Raw genomic sequence first — 18,863 nt, forward strand, 5'->3', positions numbered from 1 at the left:
TTTTTTTTTTTTTTTTGAGGCGGAGTTTCACTCTTGTTGCCCAGGCTGGAGTGCAATGGCACGATCTCGGCTCACCGCAACCTCCGCCTCCCAGGTTCAAGCAATTCTGCTGCCTCAGCCTCCCTAGTAGCTGGGATTATAGGCATGCGCCACCAGGCCCAGCTAATTTTGTATTTTTAGTAGAGATGGGGTTTCTCCATGTTGGTCAGGCTGGTCTCGAAGTCCCGACCTCAGGTGATCCACCGGCCTCGGCCTCCCAAAGTGCTGGGTTTACAGGCATGAGCCATTGCGCCCGGCCTTCATGTGCACTTTCACATGTACTCTCTATGTACCTTGTACTGATATTTATTCAGTTGTGGGCATCATAAGAAAATAGTTTCCCTTCTCTGTTTCTGTTATATTCTCAATAAAAATGAACCATATAATAGTCATTTTGAAATGATAATATTCTTCTAGAAATTATTAACAAATGGTTGTTACCAATTACTAGATACATTTTTACTTTTTTTTTTTTTTGCCTGAGGTATATTTTATTGTTGCTGTTTTGTTTGTTTGTTTGTTGTTTTGTTTTTTGATAGGGTCTGGCTCTGTCTCCCAGGCTGGAGTGCAGTGGCATGGTCTTGGCTAACTGCAACCTCCATCTTTTGGGCTCAAGCCATCTTCCTACCCTAGCCTCCAGAGTAGCTGGGACCATAGGTGCATGCCACTATGCCCAGCTAGTGTTTGTATTTTTTTTGGTAGAGATGGGTCTTGCCATGTTGCCCAGGCTGATTTTGAACCCCTGGGCTCAAGCAATCCTATTGTTGCTGTTTTATCATCTGTGACATTAAGTTAATATTTACTGCCTTTTGACTTTATTGTATTATTTATGTATTAAGTTTACTTCTCTTCGTGTCTCTGTGACTCCAGACACTTAATTTAAAAAAGTACTGTTTGGTACTAACTTGATCTCAGACTTACATGAGGGTTCTGAAATTATGTGACACTTCTTTATTCATGTATATAGTATAAGGTGGTTATCTGGATGACCCAGAATATGCTTGTATTTCAGTTAGAAAAACCACCTAAATGAAAGAACTTACTGGAGCCTTTAAGAAGTTTGCTGATCCCTGTTTGAGAAACGTAGTTTTATTTTATAGGATTAAAAAGTGTGTGTGTTTTTTTTTGATTCATAAAAGTTTTAGAAATTTAGGAAGTATAGAACAGAAAAAAAAAGAAAATTACTCAGTGGTAACTATCTCTTTATGATTCTTGCCTGTCTTTTGTGTATATCTATATTCTTTCTATTGTATATAGAGATTATATTATGAATAGCATTTGCTTTGTCTTGTTTTTCTTAATGGCAATGGGAAAATGTATTTTGCTGGATTTCCCTTAAGATAAAAGACACATGTTTGATTCCTGTAATGGTCATTCTCATAGAAAAGAATGAAGCCAACTGAATGTTTTAAATACTGAATCCCTTACCTCTTTCCTGGTTGTTGCTGCTGTGCTTCAAGTAACTGAATTGATTTTATCTCTAGGCTATCCAAGATGTGTTCTCATATGAGACTGACTTAGAGTATTCTTTTTACTAGGTTGGCTAATAGCAGTTATATTATTTGTGCCAAATTGTGTCTGACAGTTTGATTTTAAGATAAGTATGTTTTATTCTTTTAATATTCTTTTGCTGATTTGAAACCTACAGGAAAACAATTTTGATCATCTTGATTTTGATTTGGATTTGATGCCTTGGGAGTCAGACATTTGGGACATCAACAACCAAATCTGTACAGGTAATTATGTGTTTCACTGGTAAAAGTTTTAAAAAGATCAATTTTATTTTGTAGTTTGATCATACTCAAAATTAGGTGGGGTTATTGGGCTATACTGGTAGGTTAAAAGATTCCTGGTGCTATGCATTCTACTTCTGGTATGGCAATTGTGTAAACAAATTTCTTGCCAAAAATGGATATGAGGAGTTTCATAGTTATGTTTCAGTAGTGTAATGAATGAATAGTTCGTATCAGAAATAGAAATAGTTATTTTGAATTATGAATAATGTCCCTATATAAGATTAACCTGAGAACCAGACAGGGCTTACCAGAACCTAGGAACTTGGTAGAGGAGTCCCATGCATTTAATACATGTATTTCTGAGAAGGGGCAGCACCTTGTGATACCAATATCTTTAAGGGGGCCTGATGAGGTCGGGGTTGAGTATACTGAAAGAAGCCAGAACCTGGAGCAAATTGCCAATGCTGGGTACAGCTGATGGTAGAATGAAGAAAATCCCTTCTCCCTTCTAGCTTCTAGTATCCCCTATTGACAGGACCGAAAAGGATGCCAACTGGGAATAATTTGTATCACTGATCATAGAAAGTGGACTTAGTGCTGAGAGACAGTGAGTAAATAACCAGCACATTCTCCTATCTAAATTCCTCTCTCCCCTGCACTACCTATTTCTCTTCATTTTATGTATTTACTTATATTGCTTCATGCCTGTCTGTCTTCATAGAATATGGGATACACAAAGTCAGTGTTCTGGTTTTATCGTTTGACAAACTACTCTAAATCTTAGTTGCTTAAAGCAACAACCATTTTATTAGATTGCTAGAATCTATGGGTCACGAATTTTGACTGGGTGCTCCAAGGATGGTTTGTCTCTGCTCCTTGATGTCCAGAGCACAACTGGGGAGATTTGAAGATTGTAGTAGCTTGACATTTGGGGGCTAGAATCATCTTGAGGTTTCTTTACTCATGTGTGTGGAATGACTTGAAAACTAGGACTACCAACTGGGGTGCCTGCGTAGGGCTTCTCTATGTGGTGTGGTGTTCTCAAGTCATGGTGGTCTCAGGGTAGTCAGACTTCAAAGGCTCCAAGTACAAAGGCTCCCTTTCCAGGACACAAAGCAGAGGCTGCATTTCCAGCCTCAGAATTCACATAGCATTACTTCTCTCCTCTCTTGATTGAAGGAATCAAGCCTACCTAAATTCATGGGGAGGAGAAATCAACTCTACTTCTTGATGGAAAAGTGGCAAGATCACATTGTAGAAGATCATGAGGGAAGATCATGAGGGATGGTAGATACTGCATGGCTGATTTTGGAAAACACAATCTGCCATCCCCACCCTATTCTGTCTTTGACACCAAGGGATACTGCCTGGGCCATAGTTGCTCAGTACATTTTTATAGGATAAATTAATAGTTTAAAAGATGAACATTTTTTATGAGTTTTAATTGTATTGTCAAAAATGCTTTCCAAAATAATTATTTCCTGTTTCTTATTTTTTTAAGTAAGTTTTTGGGATTCTATAATATTTTGCATATGGTATAATATTCAAAAGGTACAAAAATCTGTATAATAGAAAAATATCTCCTGCTTTTATTCCTTAACCGACAAGTTGTGCTTTCCAGAGACAACCGCTGTTACCAGTTTCTTCTGTTTACCCTTCCAGAGAATTAGTGCAGATGCAAGTGTACACATATATGCACACACACACACAGACATACATATATATACAGCCCCCCTCCCCACATATATAATTTGTTATACAAGTGGAAGCTTACTAGATATATTGTTTTCTGCATCTTGCATTTTCACTTGTTATATTTTGGTGACCTTAGCTTCCATATCCGATTGAATTTTAAAAGTAGATTTTACCTTCTTTCTTGTTCATTTTATTCTAAGTTTTTATTGTCCAGTGGGTAAAACCTTTCCTCTATGTTTTCCAGTTAAAGATATTAAGGCAGAACCTCAGCCACTTTCTCCAGCCTCCTCAAGTTATTCAGTCTCGTCTCCTCAGTCAGTGGACTCTTATTCTTCAACTCAGCATGTTCCTGTGAGTAGCCAGTCTTTTACAATGATTTTGGCTATAATATGCTATCTGGAAAATTATATGGGGGAGACAGTTAACATTTATTGAATACTACTGTGAGTTATATTATCTCATTTAATGAGGGAACTGAGACTTTAGAAAGGGCCTTGTGGGAGCTAGAAAGTTGTTAATGCCTTTGGTTTTGCCCTCTTTCCCCTCTGTTCATGCCTCCATAATTTCATTGTTTCATTTGTTTCATTGCATTTTAACAGTATCCAGTATTTGTTTTTTGGCTTACTGTCTTTTCTCCCTCCCTTTCTTTCTCCTCCCTATTAGGATATACATTCTTTATATATGGACATAGAAGAATGTAAGATGGTCAGTTTTTATAACTCTTTAGCCATAGCATCTAGAATGATTGCCTTAGTTTGGGAATGCCTAGTGCTACCTTTTGAAGTGGCTGACATTTTTATAGAAGTCCAGTAGCTCTTTTAAGAATGCTTCTGCTCTGTGTCCAAACAAAAGCCCTGAGGCCAGGAAAAGGAAGTACCTGATTTAGGTACTTTTTAGAATGGGGAAAGGGAATGTAGAAGAATAAAAAAAATCAAATAATATTTTAGTATATTACATGTGCTATAAATTGTAGTATCTTTGTTCCTGCAGGCTCTACATTTAGTTACTAAATCCTGGTGGTTGTATGCACATATTAATTCAAGGATTTATCTTTTCTGCCCTTGTCAAGCCATCACCATCTCACCTGGATTAAGTCAATAAGATTTTAACTGGTTAGCCTTCCAACTCCTCAAACTTTTCTTAGCATGGAATCTTCAAAGAGAAATCTTTCAGTGTCACAAGCTTTACTGTATCAGTAATTTGCTTAAAACTTTAGTAACTTCCCAGTCCTTACAAGGACGAAATTTAAATTCCCAGAGTACTAGGCCCTCCATGATCTGGCCTGCATTTACCTTTCCAGTCACCTTTCTTGCTATCCCCTCCTACTTCCACATTCCCCTTAACTTGAGCCCTGTGAGAGTTCCTGTCTGAGAGCTCCTATGCACTCCACTCAGTCAACCGCTGTGCCAGACACTGTTCCAGATGCTGGTAGTGAACAACAGCAGTGAGATCGCTGCTCCTACAGTTCTAGGTTTTTGCATGTCCTCTTTCTTCTGCCTAGAATAGCCCCATTTTTTTCTTGTCTTGGAAAACTCATCCTTCAAGTCCCAGTTCAAAAATTACTTCCTTTATGAAGCTTTTCTCTGATTGCTACTATTGGTAGCTCTCTGAGGTCCCACAATTTCTCCAAAGGATATAATTTTTTTAAAAAATTAATAATTTATTTTTGAAGTCAAAATTATATAATAAGATATATTCAGAAAAGCCTGGTTTCTATCCATGTCATTTCCATCCTTTTTTACACAAAAGGTAGCATACTATAGACCCTGTCCTGTACTTTGCTTTTTTAGCTTAGCAGGATAACTCTAATTTCAGAGTATATAATTTTCCTATTATGCTACATAATGTTTCATTGCATAACCTTATCATGCTTAATTCAGTGAAATCCTTATTGATGAATATTTGTGTTGTTTTTAGTCTTTTCCGGACCCAAATAACCTGTACATAAGTCTTTTCCAGACTCAAATAACCTATAATAAATAACCAGTTACATAAGTCACTTTGTATTTTTGCCAGGATATTTTTGGGATATATTCCAAGAGGTGGGATTGCTGAAACCAGGATAAATACACTTGAATTTTGCTAGATATGGCCAAATTTCTCTCTACAGGGGTTGTAAAATGTTACATCCTCATCAGCAGTATGTAAGAGGGCCCGTTTTCCCATCATCACTCCACAATAGGTTTTATTTTATATCTCTTTTATTATAAGTATGGTTAAATATCTATTCATATGTTTTATATGTTTAAGGCCTATTTGCATTTCTGTTTAAAAAATGAACTGTCAGTTCAAATTTTTGTTCTTTTTTTTGAGATGAAGTCTCGTTCTTGTCCACCAGGCTGGAGTGCAATGGCAGTTCTTGGCTCACTACAACCTCTGCCTCCTGGCTTCAAGCAATTCTCCTGCCTCAGCCCCCTGAATACCTGGGATTACAGGCGCCTGCCACCACGCCCGGCTAATTTTTGTATTTTTAGTAGAGACAGGGTTTCACCATGGTTCGACAATGGTTCGACAATGGTTTCGAACTCTTGACCTCAGGTGATCTGCCTGCCTCGGCCTCCCAAAGTGCTGGGATTACAGGCATGAGCCACGGTGCCTGGCCATTCATTTTTTAATTGAATTGTATTGGTCTTTTTAATATTTTAATATTTTAGCTTTATTATATATTGGGGTTATTAGTCCTTAGTTTGTGAAATAAGCTGCAAATATTTTTTCCCCAGTTTTTCTTTTGTCTCTTTGCTTTATTTCTGGTGTTTATTTTCCCCAGGTATACTGTTTTCTGTAGCCAAATTATTGATCTTTTCTTTAATTGCTTTTTTGGTCACTCAAAGGAAGATTTTTACCACTCAGAGATTATAAAATAATTCACTCTTTTTTTTTTTTTTTTTTTTTTTTTGAGACGGAGTCTCGCTTTGTCGCCCGGGCTGGAGTGCAGTGGCGGGATCTCAGCTCACTGCAAGCTCCGCCTCCCGGGTTTACGCCATTCTCCTGCCTCAGCCTCCCGAGTAGCTGGGACTACAGGCGCCAGCCACCTCGCCTGGCTAGCTTTTTGTATTTTTGAGTAGAGATGGGGTTTCACCGTGTTAGCCAGGATGGTCTCAAACTCCTGATCTCGTGATCCACCCGTCTCGGCCTCCCAAAGTGCTGGGATTACAGGCTTGAGCCACCGCACCCGGCCTCATATTTTTATTCTTACTTTTTTTAAGTTAATTTTTTGTTTGGAACAATCTCAAATTCACAGAAGTGTTGTTAGTACATTGCAAATAACTTGTTTTTCCCTTGTGCATTTGAGAGTAAGTTACCAGTCCGATGCCCTATCACTGCAATACTTTAGTGTCTGCTTCCTACAAGCACAGATATTTCTTAGCCATAATACAAGCACAAAATCGGGAAGTAAACATTGATGTGTTACTATAATCTAACCTTCAGCTCTCGTTTAAATTGTGCCAGATATCTCAGAGGTGTCCTTTAGACTATCAAAAGAACCCACTTCAGAGTCAAGCATTGCATATGGTTGTCTTGTCTTTTTAATCTTGTTCAGTATGAAACAGTTCTTCATTAATCCTTGACTTTCTTCACCTTGTCACTTTTGGGGATTAGGGGTTAGTTATTTTGAAGAGTATTTCTCGGTTGGGTTTGTCTAATGTTTCTTTAGGATCATATTCAGGTTTTATATCTGTGGTAGGAAAGTGATGTCTGCGTCCATCTCATTTACTTTTGATGACCCAATTTTGATTTTTTCTAATACTGATTATATTCACTTTGATCACTTCATAGATGTTATCTGCCAACCTATTCCATTGTGAAGTTACTTTTTCTCTCTTTGCCGTACATATTTTGTGAGGAAGATACTTTAAGACTGTGTAAAAATATCCTGTTCTTCATCAAACTTTGTATTTGTTCACTTATTTGTTAATATCAATATAGATTCATTGTTTCTTATTTTATGCAACAGATTATAATCCATTACTATAATTATTTATTCTGATTCTTATATTGTCCTGGATTTGGTCAGTGGGGATCCCTTCACACCAGCTCTTATGTTCTTTTGACATGTCTCCTTTGGGCTCTGATGTCCTTACACCAGGCTGTCTCCCATGTGGATGCCCTCATCACTCTGCTGTGACTCCTCATACCAGGCTGCCTGCCATGTCAGTGCCCTCTCTACCGTTCTTGGACCCTGACGTTCCACCAGGCTGCTTCTCTGCATGAATGGTGGTCTTGCTTTGCCCCATCTAGTGGCTTAGGATAAAATTATTCAGGAAGGAATATTTTCTAAGTGACATGAATAAGTATTTATCATGAGATATTATTTTTAGTGTTTAGATCTCTGATCCATTTGAAATTACCCTTGTGTATGATATGAAATACAAATCCAATTTTATGTTTTTCCAAATGACTATCAAAAGGATTGTTCTACTACCATTTATTAAAAAGTTCATCTGATTTCAATTATATGCATGTATTTTAAATTTATGTAATGGTATTATAGTATGTATCTTTATATTATTTACTTTTAAAAATCAGCACAGTGTTTTTAAGATCAATTCCTATTGCTCTGTGTAATCAAATCTGTTGAATCTAACTCTGTACAACATTCAAGTATGCATTCACTACATTTTTACATACACCATAATGAATATTTTAAAAAATGTTCCCTTACGGACCCATGTGAGAAATCCTTTAGGATATATGCCTAGAATTGCTGGGTGATTGAATGTGCAGGGATTTAATTTGACAAGTGCTTCCATATTGCTCTCCAGGATCATCACAGTACTCTGTGGGCTGGCAGCAGTGCTCGAGGATCCCTGTGACTTCTCTCCTGATGCTTGGCATTGACTGCCTTTTTAATTTTTACCCCATGGCACAATGTTTTTTGATTGTTTGCTTTTATTTTGTTTTACTTTGTATTTCTTTGGTTATTGTTTTCAACATTTATTTATATTCTTATGAGCTTTTTGGACTTTTTTCTTTTATACATTGTTTATTCCTGTCCTTTGCCAGTTTTTCTACTCAGTTGTTGTCTTCTTGTTTATCTGTAGGAATTCCTCATATATTTGAAATAGTAAACTCTTGTTGGATTTAGACATTCAAATTGCCTATATCTTTTCTCTATTATCTATTAACTTTGTAGTCTTTATTAAGTATAAATAGTTAATTTTGAATTACTCAGGCTTATCTTTTTTTTTCTCTTTTCCTTTATGGCTTATTTCAGAAATCCTTCCATGCTTTTAGGTCACGGAGATATTCTCCTGCATTTTCTTCTATTACCCCTATGGTTTACCTTTCACATTTAGGGTTCTTAATACTCTTAGACTCCACTTTAATATGTGCTATTATGTAGGGATCCAGTATTAGGTAGGGATCTAGTTTTAATTTTCTCTGTAGAAATGAATCAGTTTTCCTAACTGTATTATCTTTGTAATCATTTGTAATCACTCTGTTCAACAATATTGTATATCTCTCTGTTAACTCAAATCTTTTATGCCTCTTAGTTCAGTTGTGTAGTTTTCTTCATGTGGGTCCTGCACATCCCTTAGAAAATTTCTAGGTATTTTGTAATTGTTATTGCTATTGTGAGTGAAATATTTATTTGTTTTATTTGAATCTTTTTTATTTTTAATTTTTCTGGGTACATAGTAGGCATATATATTCGTGGGGTACGTGAGATGTTTTGACCCAGGCATGCAATGTGAAATAATTAGATCATGGAAAATGGGGCATCCATTCCCTCAAGCATTTATCCTTTGTGTTATAAACAATCCAGTTACAATCTTTTTGTTATTTTAAAATGTACAACTAAGCTCTTATTGAGTATAGTCACCCTGCTGTGCTATTAAATAATATGTCTTATTCCTTCTCCCTTTTTTTTTTTTTTAATCCGTTAACAATCCCTGTCTCACTACCAGCTTCTCAGTACCCTTCCCAGCCTCTGGTAACCATCTTTCTACTCTACGTTCATGATTTCAGTTGTTTTGGTTTTTTGATCCCACAAATAAGTGAGAACATGTGATGTTTGTCTTTCCGTGCCTGACTTGAAATATTTATTTTTTATTATGTTTTCTAAGTGAGTATTAATACAATATTTTCAAGGTCAATTTTTTTGCCAGTGGATGGTTACATGTGCTTCAAGTATATAGCATATTACCTTGCTAAAAGGCATGCTGTCTCTTTTGTTTTAATGTTTTTTTAATTTCTTCTTTTAGTGTAATTATACTAGAATTACAGGAAAAGCAGGTAGCTATTTTTTATCCTGACTTTAATTGTGATGCATTCAGCATTGGCTTTGGCTGTATAACTTTTTAATGTTAAGACAGTATTCCTCAAATCCTTGTTTTCTAGGATTTTGTTGAGGAATACTTGTCGAATTTTATCAAATACTTTTTAAGCATCGAAGGCCGTGAAGATAATAGTCTCCTCCTGTGTTACCTTGTACTCTTTGGTTTCTTGGAAATATATTTTAATACACTCTACATTTTGCTCAGCTTACATGCTGAGTAGGTGTTAAGGATGTATGAAGATGCAATTGTCACTCACCAGTGAGACTGAGAACATCTCTTTCTCCCATATCCTCTCCAGGTCATTTTAATTTTTTTGTGATTAAAGTTTAAATTTGCCTTTGGCTACCATTTGCATTTCCTTTTCAGTGAAATGACTGTTCCTGCCCTTTGTCTATTTTTTGCAAATATTTTCTATCAATATATATCTTTTAACTTTGTTTATGGTCTAGTTTTTATTGTTAAATATTTTACTTATTATTTGTTCAAATCTATTTCTTCTTCCTTTGTGGCTTCTGGGTGTTCAGACTTAAGAGGGTCTGCAACATCCTGAGAGTAAACAAGTATTCTCTTAAATTTTGTTTTTATATTCTTATAGATTATTTTGAAGCTGGTATGAAGTAGCGATTATGTCTGTTGCGTGATCATACATGCCATCTTTTGTTTCTGAATTGAATTGCTACTTCTATGTTGTTTCTTTATTCTAACAAACTGAGACAGATTCACTGAATATTAAAAGACTTTGGGAAAATGCGAATGTTATCTTTATGTATCTCAGTCATTATGAATTCACCTACTAAATTAAAGAAAATAGCACTGCTGGCTGGGTGGGGTGGTTCACGCCTGTAATCCCAGCACTTTGGGAGGCCGAGGCAGGTGGATCATATGAGGTCAGGAGTTCTAGAGCAGCCCAGCCAACATGGTGAAACCCCTCTCTACCAAAAATACTAAAACTTAGCAAGGCATGGTGGCACACATCTGTAGTTGTAGCTACTCGGGAGGCTAAGGCAGGAGAATTGGTTGAACTTGGGAGGCAGAGGTTGCAGTGAGCTGAGATTGCGTCACTGTACTCCACCTTGGGCAACAGCGTGAGACTCTGTCTCAAAAAAAAGAAAATAGCACTGCTCCATTCATGCGTCTTTCTTTTACATTTGGAAGAAAGGCAGTATTACAAAATAGAAAATAGAAAAGGATAAAAATAAAATTATTTTGCTTTTGATATTCTTTTTTTTTTTTTTTTTTTTTTGAGGCAGAGTTTCACTCTTGTTGCCCAGGCTGGAGTGCAATGGCACGATCTCACTGCAACCTCTGCCTCCCAGGTTCTCCTGCCTCAGCCTCCCTAGTAGCTGGGATTATAGTCATGTGTCACCATGACCAGCTAATTTTGTATTTTTAGTAGAGGTGGGGTTTCTCCATGTTGGTCAGGCTGGTCTCGAACTCCCGACCTCAGGTGATCCACCTGCCTCGGCCTCCCAAAGTGCTGGGATTACAGGCATGAGCCACTGCGCCCGGCCTCCACTTTTGATATTCTTTTAAGACTGAATAAGAGAGATTATGGAGAAAGGATATTGACATTTTAACTGCAACCTTATACTGATACTGGATGTTTGTATGACTAGCAATCAAGTTTTGTGTGTGTGTGTGTGTGTGTGTGTGTGTGTGTGTTTGTAGTTTGTAGGAAGAAATGTAGAAACAGATCAATGACTCATGACTCATATCTTTAATATAACAGGATGGCATAGACTTACTCTGCATTTTGATTTTTTTTCTTTGATATAGATGGATCGTGCTGATAGTCACTTATTACTTAATATATAGATACAGTTTCTAATATACCTTTCCCTTGAAGTTACCTTGAAGTGTTTTTCTGTTTATGTATGGGTCTCCTCCTTTTCTATGCAATTTTCTGCTTAAGGATTATACTCATTAATTTTTGTTTTTATTTTGCTACAGGAGGAGTTGGATTTGTCTTCTAGTTCTCAGATGTCTCCTCTTTCCTTATATGGTGAAAGCTCTAATAGTCCCTCTTCAGCAGAGCCACTGAAGGAAGATAAGCCTGTCACTGGTCCTAGGAACAAGACTGGTATTACTCTATCTCCTAACTTCTGTTATTTCTGTTTCAGATTGAGCTTAGGTTCCATTTCTTAAAGGAAAATGCTGGATTAAGTTTATGTTTATTAGGCTGGCTTGCTGTTTTTTAATTGGTGGACCTATACTGTTTGTTGTGAGTGATTACTGTGGAGAGGAAAGGGGAGAAATAATCTTTGGTTGTCTCTGTCTTTGTAGGTGAAAGATACTTTAAAATAGACTCAGACCCCACCATCTTCGGGAGAGATTTCAAAGTTTCTGTTAAAGATAACTGAATGGAGGGCCATTCAACTATGACGTTTGTTACCTGTTAATCTCTGGGTGTTATTCCGTGATTTTAGCTCTTCTCCTTTACCAGTTAGTGTGTCCCATTCCCAAAACTGCAGTTTGGCTAGAAAAGAAGGTAACAGTTGAAGTACTTTTATTCAGTTCATTCAGGTATATGTATTGTAGCAAGGCGTGTGATAGAATCTGTTTTTTAGGGCTTGCTTAATTGCTTTCACATTGACTTGTGGTTTGTCTGTTTTTTCTCCAGAAAATGGACTGACTCCAAAGAAAAAAATTCAGGTGAATTCAAAACCTTCAATTCAGCCCAAGCCTTTATTGCTTCCAGCAGCACCCAAGACTCAAACAAACTCCAGTGTTCCAGCAAAAACCATCATTATTCAGACAGTACCAACACTTATGCCATTGGCAAAGCAGCAACCAATTATCAGTTTACAACCTGCACCCACTAAAGGTACCTGAGCAGAATTTAAGGCTGTGTATGTTTATTTGGAGGGCAGTAAGGGTTGTGTCATATGATTTGTTTTAATTCAGGTTATAATTTCTGAGCACCGTGCTGTTTGTCAGGAATGTCTTTGGTTATGAGGACATTGCAGAGATGACTAATGTATGGTTCCTGTCATAACAAGGGATATAGCTCTCCAGACCAGTTACATCCGATGGTTATTTTGAAAATCTGGGACACTTTCTTGTTGCCATTTTATTCTGGTGGATTAAATACAGAAACACAAATTTTTAGCTAGTTGAATGCAGAGTTCAGGTCAGCCAGATTTTTGTGGCTGTGAACTTTTTTTGTTTTTAAGGAGTATTTAAAATAATAGGGTCCATTTCAGGTGTGTGATAGCAATAGAATCAAGCCCTTAATCTCTGAGGAGGCGAGGCTGCATGGTTTAGTAAACAGTATATTGACCTGGTCACTATGAGCAGATCTGAACTCTGTTTTCAACTAGCTAAGAATTTGTGTGTTTCATATTTTATCCACCAGATGGCCTCATATACTTGTGATTCTACAAGAGGTTTAGGTCATAATTGAAAGAAGTTCAAGTCTGAGGATTTGGTACTATTCAGATATGGGAGTCATTTGCGTATGGAGATCTCTTAGGTAGGTTAGTCATCGTTGTACTCATACTGATGTCTGTGTACATTGAGTTCAAGAAAACTTGTGCAACGTTCTTTTCTCTGGATTTAGTTTGTTGGCACCAGATGTGACTAGGCGATAATGGGGTATGGGTTGTAAATAAATACCAATGTTACATTTGCTTTTATGACTGTATCTCATCTCCAGTTGTAAATAGTTAGCTCGTTTTTTGGAGCATAGTTTTAATGAGGGTAAATTTGATAAATTTAATTTCCAGATACTCTTATAGCTTTGTTCTATTACATGGTCATAGACAATATGACATTGATAAGAAGAAGACCTAGATGAGAGAATGGATGGATCAGTGAAAATTCATCAATCAGTCCCACCAAAAATAAACAGACAAACAAACAAAAACCAGTTTGAAATTCCTGCCCTCTCAGTACAAAGTCAAAGCTGCTGCTTTTTCCATATGAAAAATAGCAATCCTATAGAATAGGTGTTCTTGTGATTTATAAGTGTGTATTAAGGGTTTATGAACTCCTTGACATAAAATGCAGTATTTAATGTATGTTCATATTTGGATTATTCTAGGGATAGTCTTCAAAACTTTCTTTAGGATCTCATAAGGATCTGTGCCTTCCCAAAGGCTAAGAATTTAAACTAATAAAGAACCTCATTATAGTTCCCATAAGCTATTAAAATACATCTGTACAGAAAGTCTGACATTAATATGACTAGTGTATAAAGCAGGGGTATTCCTAAGAATTTGCCCTTAGCAGATCATTGACTATGTTTGAGTGATGGAAGATCTTACCTATAGTAAGAAGACAAACTGTTCTTTTCTGAGCCGTTTATCAGTTCCAGAAACCTGAATTACACGTTATTTGAAACTTCAATACTTTCCTGTGATCTGAAGACTATACTTATTTTTTTGTGAGCATTTGCTAATATGAGGAACTGCACCTTGTCTGTTTTTCTTTTTCTTTTTTTTGAGACGGAGTCTCTCTCTGTTGCCAGGCTGGAGTGCAGTGGTGTGATCTCGGCTCACTGCAACTTCTGCCTCGTGGGTTCAAGTGATTCTCCTGCCTCAGCCTCCAGAGTAGCTGGGACTACAGGCACGTGCCACCATGCCCAGCTAATTTTTATATTTTTAGTAGAGATGGGGTTTCACCATGTTGGCCAGGATGATCTTGATCTCTTGATCTCGTGATTGCCTGCCTCGGCTTCCCAAAGTGCTGGGATTACAGGTGTGAGCCACCGTGCCTGGCGCCTTGTCTGTTTTTATAGTACAATCTAAATAGGTGGTATTATTGTAATAACATACAGATTTAAGGTATGTTTTTCATTCATTTGAGAGTGGAGAGGGAGGAAGAAGGGAAGTATAGGCAAAGCATTATGCAGTTAATCATGTTAATACTAGTAGTAAGTATTTTACTGTTGAAAAAGAAGAGATAATTTCCACAGGTTTAAGACTCAGATTCTCTAGCTTGGAATATAAAACTCTTCACAATTTGGCCCTAGTTGAGTTTTTAGTTTTTTTTTTTTTTTTTAATAGAGGGTCTCACTATTCGAGACCAGCTCAGTCTGGTCTCGAACTCCTGGGCTCAAGGGATCTACCCACCTCGATCTCCCAAAGCTCTGGGGTTAAGGCATGAGCCACCATGCCTGGCCTTCTAGTTTAGTTTTTGAACTTTATAATATTACTCTTTTCTATAAATCCCTTCTTCTAGCTCAACTAATCTGGCATTGTCCTTTGAATTCACTTGTTTTTCCTAGTTTTTTGGCTTACCATTTTCTACCAACCAACAACAACTTATGCTTACTTCTACTTCTCAGTCCTCCATGTCCTTTAAGACTGTTTTGAGTAGTGTAGATGAGAGATAATGAAAACCTGGAATATCAGTAGAAGTGGAGAACCAGGGTGAAGAGTAGAGATGTTAAAAGTATAGAATCATAGAGATTGGTAATTGGATCATGTAGAAGGAGGCTGAAGGATAGAGAGGAAGGTATCTAGGATGACTTCCATTTTTCTATCTTGGGGCTTTTTGGGTAGATGATGGGGAAAATTATTGAAATGGGAGACAGAGGTAAAATACGTTGCCCAGATCACTCTGCTAATAAGAAGCAGAGCCAGAACTTGAGCCCAGGTGGTCTGGCTTGGAGTCTATGTAAATAATCACTATACTGTATTGCCTTAAAAAAAAAAAGACAGATGTATTCCTTGCTCTCAAGAATTCTACACTTTAATTGGGGAATTAAATTCACACAGTTAAATAACAGTCACTGTGATAACTAATACATTAATAACTCATGCAGTGCCCATATGGAAGCTATTATTATACAGAAAAGGAGATTAATAATAATAATAATAATTGCATTTAAGTTCTTACTATGTGCCAGACACTCTTCTAAGTGCTTAAGTGCATTATCTTATTTAATCCTTATGTCAACTCTATGGTGATGGGTTCTGATATCTCCATTTTATAGATGAGAACACTAAGCACAGATTATTTGCCTAAAGTCACACAGCTATGTTATTTCAGACAAAGTAGGCATTCAATAAATGTTTGATACATAGTTTAAAATCTTTGAAGAAAGTTTAAAAGAAAGAACTATCAAAATCAGTGAGTTACACATAGGCAAAAAAAAATATGGCATTGAATCCAGCCATGTTCCATTAAGGAGGTTATGCATGTAATACCAGAGAGGATTTTGAGCATGCTGAAATGGATAAACAGCCTTTGGAATGTCCTTTTTAACTGTTTCCACACTAGGAACAGTAGTAACTATGTTCAGCTGCTCTTTAAGGCACCAAACAATTCTTTGCATTGTAGTTTGTGGCCTGGTCAGCATTTACCAAGTCACCATGAGAATTTTTTGTTCTTTCACTTGAACATATTGTCATGGAAATTTAGTTGTTTCCCCTCATTCTGTGTTGAACCCAAACATGCCTAGAATATTTAGGGTATCCCTGATTTAGTTGCTGGGTAATTTGAGGATAGTTGGGTACTTTGGGATGAAAAGGCTTGATGTACTATATGGGAAAAAAAGGAGGCAGCAGTGGCTTGGTAGGACTCAAGCCACATTTGGTACACACGCCTTGCCTTTGGTACACAGGCATCTCCTTCTTTGTGTGATGCTCAGCACTCTCAGCAAGGAGACAGTGATAATTACACAATTGGCAGTACAGATTTGGATTATTTTTCTTAATTAGTTTAAGAAATACTACAAAGCCCTCCGTACAAGTTATCTGCCAGGGCTTTAAATCTGTAACTGTAGCTAGAAATAGGATTCTTTCTTATAAGTTACCTAATTCATTATGTTTACACCTCTTCTGTTCTTTAAAATAGTCCCAAATTTCCCTGAACAGTGTTTAATTTTTTTGGCGTCGGGGGGGGGGGGTCTTTTAATCATAATTTTTAAACTCAGAGGATGTAGAACATGGCTTCCTGTAATACTCTTCTCAAAGTATTGGTTTAAGTCAGTGGTTCTCAATCTGTGTATTGTGGACCCTGGGGTGTGGGTGATGCGGGTAGTAGCCTTATGGCATTTTGCAAAGCATCTGTAAATCCATACTTGAAGCAAGCATTTTCTGTAGACCAAATAAATAATTTGTTTCATATATCTTTGTACAGCTCTTCAAATTTGTATAGCTATACTTCTGACTGATAAACTCCAAGTTCATTTTAAATCTTCACTAAATTCTTAGCAGCCTTTTTCCATCATGTATTTTTTCAATCCACAGAAACTAAAAGGACAACCTTGATGATTTTGGGTGACCATTTTATTTTATATTAAAAGAGAGCTCGTATATTCAGGAGCCTTTGGGGAGAGACTATGGGTTTTCTAGGTGTAGAATTATATCATCTGTGTGAGAGGTAGTTTGACTTCCTCTCTTCATGTTTGCATGCCTTTTATTTCTTTCTTTTGCCTGATTGCTCTGGCTGCGACTTGAGCACTTGGGAATTCTTGTTTTTTTTTTTTTTTCTCTACAATATGATGAATATGTATTTTCATAGTGCCAGATTGACTGTAATTTCTTATTGTTATTAAAACCTAACACTTGGTCATATGCTATTTACTTTATGTGTTACTAATTTTTATTTGCATATTTGGTGTAAGCATATTTATGTCTGCTTATGAGTGATTTCTCCATTTTATATGTTTTTACTTCATAAAAGAATGGAGTCTACCTCAAAACAAATTAGGCATCAAAGGAACATACCTCAAAATAATAAGAACCATCTATAGCAAGTCCACAACCAGCATCATAATGAATGTACGAGAGCTGGAAGCGCATTCCCTTTGAGAACCAGAACAAGACAACGATGCCCCTCTCACCGCTCATATTCAACATAGTGCTGGAAGTTGTAGCCATAGCAGTCAGGCAAGAGAAAGAAATAAAAGGCATCCAAATAGGAAGAGAGGAAATCAAACCATCTCTCTTCACAGATGATACGATTCTATACCTAGAAAACCCATAGTCTCTGCCCAAGTCTCCTAGATCTGATAAACAACTTCAGCAAAGTTTTAGGATACAAAATCAGTGTGCAAAAGTCAGCAGCATTTCTATACCCCAGTAACGTTCAAGCTGAGAGCCAAATCAAGAATGCAATTTCATTCATGATAGCCAAAAAAAGAATATAAAGTACCTGGGAATACAGCAAGCTGGGGAGGTGAAAGATCTCTACAATGAGGGTTACAAAGCACTGCTGAAAGAAATCAGAGATGACACAAACAAATGGAAAAACATTCCATGCTCATGGATAGGAAGAATCGATAGTGTTAAAATGGCCATACTGCTCAAAGCAATTTACAGATTTAATGCTATTCCTATCAAACTGTCAATAACATTTTTTACACAATTAGAAAAAACTATTCTAAAGTTCACATGGAACTCAAAAAGAGCCTAAATAGCCAAAGCAGTCCTAAGCAAAAAGAACAAAGCCAGAGGCATCACACTACCTGATTTCAAACTGTACTACAAGGCTACAGTAACCAAAACAGCATGATACTGGTACAAAAACAGACACATAGACCGATGGATTAGGTTAGAGAACCCAGAAGTAAAGCTGCACCCCTGCAACCATCTGGTCTTTAACAAAAACAGACTGGGGGAAAGGATGCCCTATTCAATAAATGGTGATAAGATAACTGGCTAGCCATATGCAGAAGATTGAAAGTGGATCCTTTCCTTTAAGTATATACAAAACCCAACTCAAGATGGATGAAAGACTTAAATGTACATGCCCAAATTATAAAAACCCTAGAAGAAAATCTAGGAAATACGGTTCTGGACATAGGCCCCATCAAAGATTTCATGATGAAGACTCCAAAAGCAATTGCAACAAAAACAAAAATCGACAAATGGCATCTAATTAAACTAAAGAGGTTAGGCATGGTGGTTCACACCTGCAATCCGAGCACTTTGGGAGGCTGAAGGGTGGATTGCTTGAGATCAGGAGTTCAAGACCAGCCTGGCCAATATGGTGAAACCCCATCTCTACTAAAAATACATAAATTAGCCAGGCATGGTAGTGCATGCTTGTAATCCCAGTTACTTGGGAGGCTGAGGCAGGAGAATTGCTTGAACTCAGGAGGCCACAGGTGCGGTGAGCTGAGATTGTGCCACTGCACTCCAGCCTGGGCGACAGAGCTCAA

At 37.1% G+C, this 18,863-nt stretch overlaps 1 protein-coding gene across 1 annotated transcript in view; it reads left to right on the top strand.

Moving 5' to 3' along the window:
* The window catches only part of ATF6 (activating transcription factor 6), a 245,648-nt gene that overhangs the window by 21,098 nt on the left and 205,687 nt on the right, over window positions 1-18,863 (top strand). The window contains exons 3-6 of the mRNA XM_031935524.1: window positions 1,688-1,775; window positions 3,715-3,821; window positions 11,702-11,831; window positions 12,372-12,575. Of these exons, the coding sequence (XP_031791384.1) occupies window positions 1,688-1,775; window positions 3,715-3,821; window positions 11,702-11,831; window positions 12,372-12,575 (529 nt within the window). The remainder of the gene's footprint in view (window positions 1-1,687; window positions 1,776-3,714; window positions 3,822-11,701; window positions 11,832-12,371; window positions 12,576-18,863) is intronic.

This window comes from Piliocolobus tephrosceles, chromosome 1 (assembly GCF_002776525.5).
Source record: "Piliocolobus tephrosceles isolate RC106 chromosome 1, ASM277652v3, whole genome shotgun sequence".
Lineage (NCBI taxonomy): Eukaryota > Metazoa > Chordata > Mammalia > Primates > Cercopithecidae > Piliocolobus > Piliocolobus tephrosceles.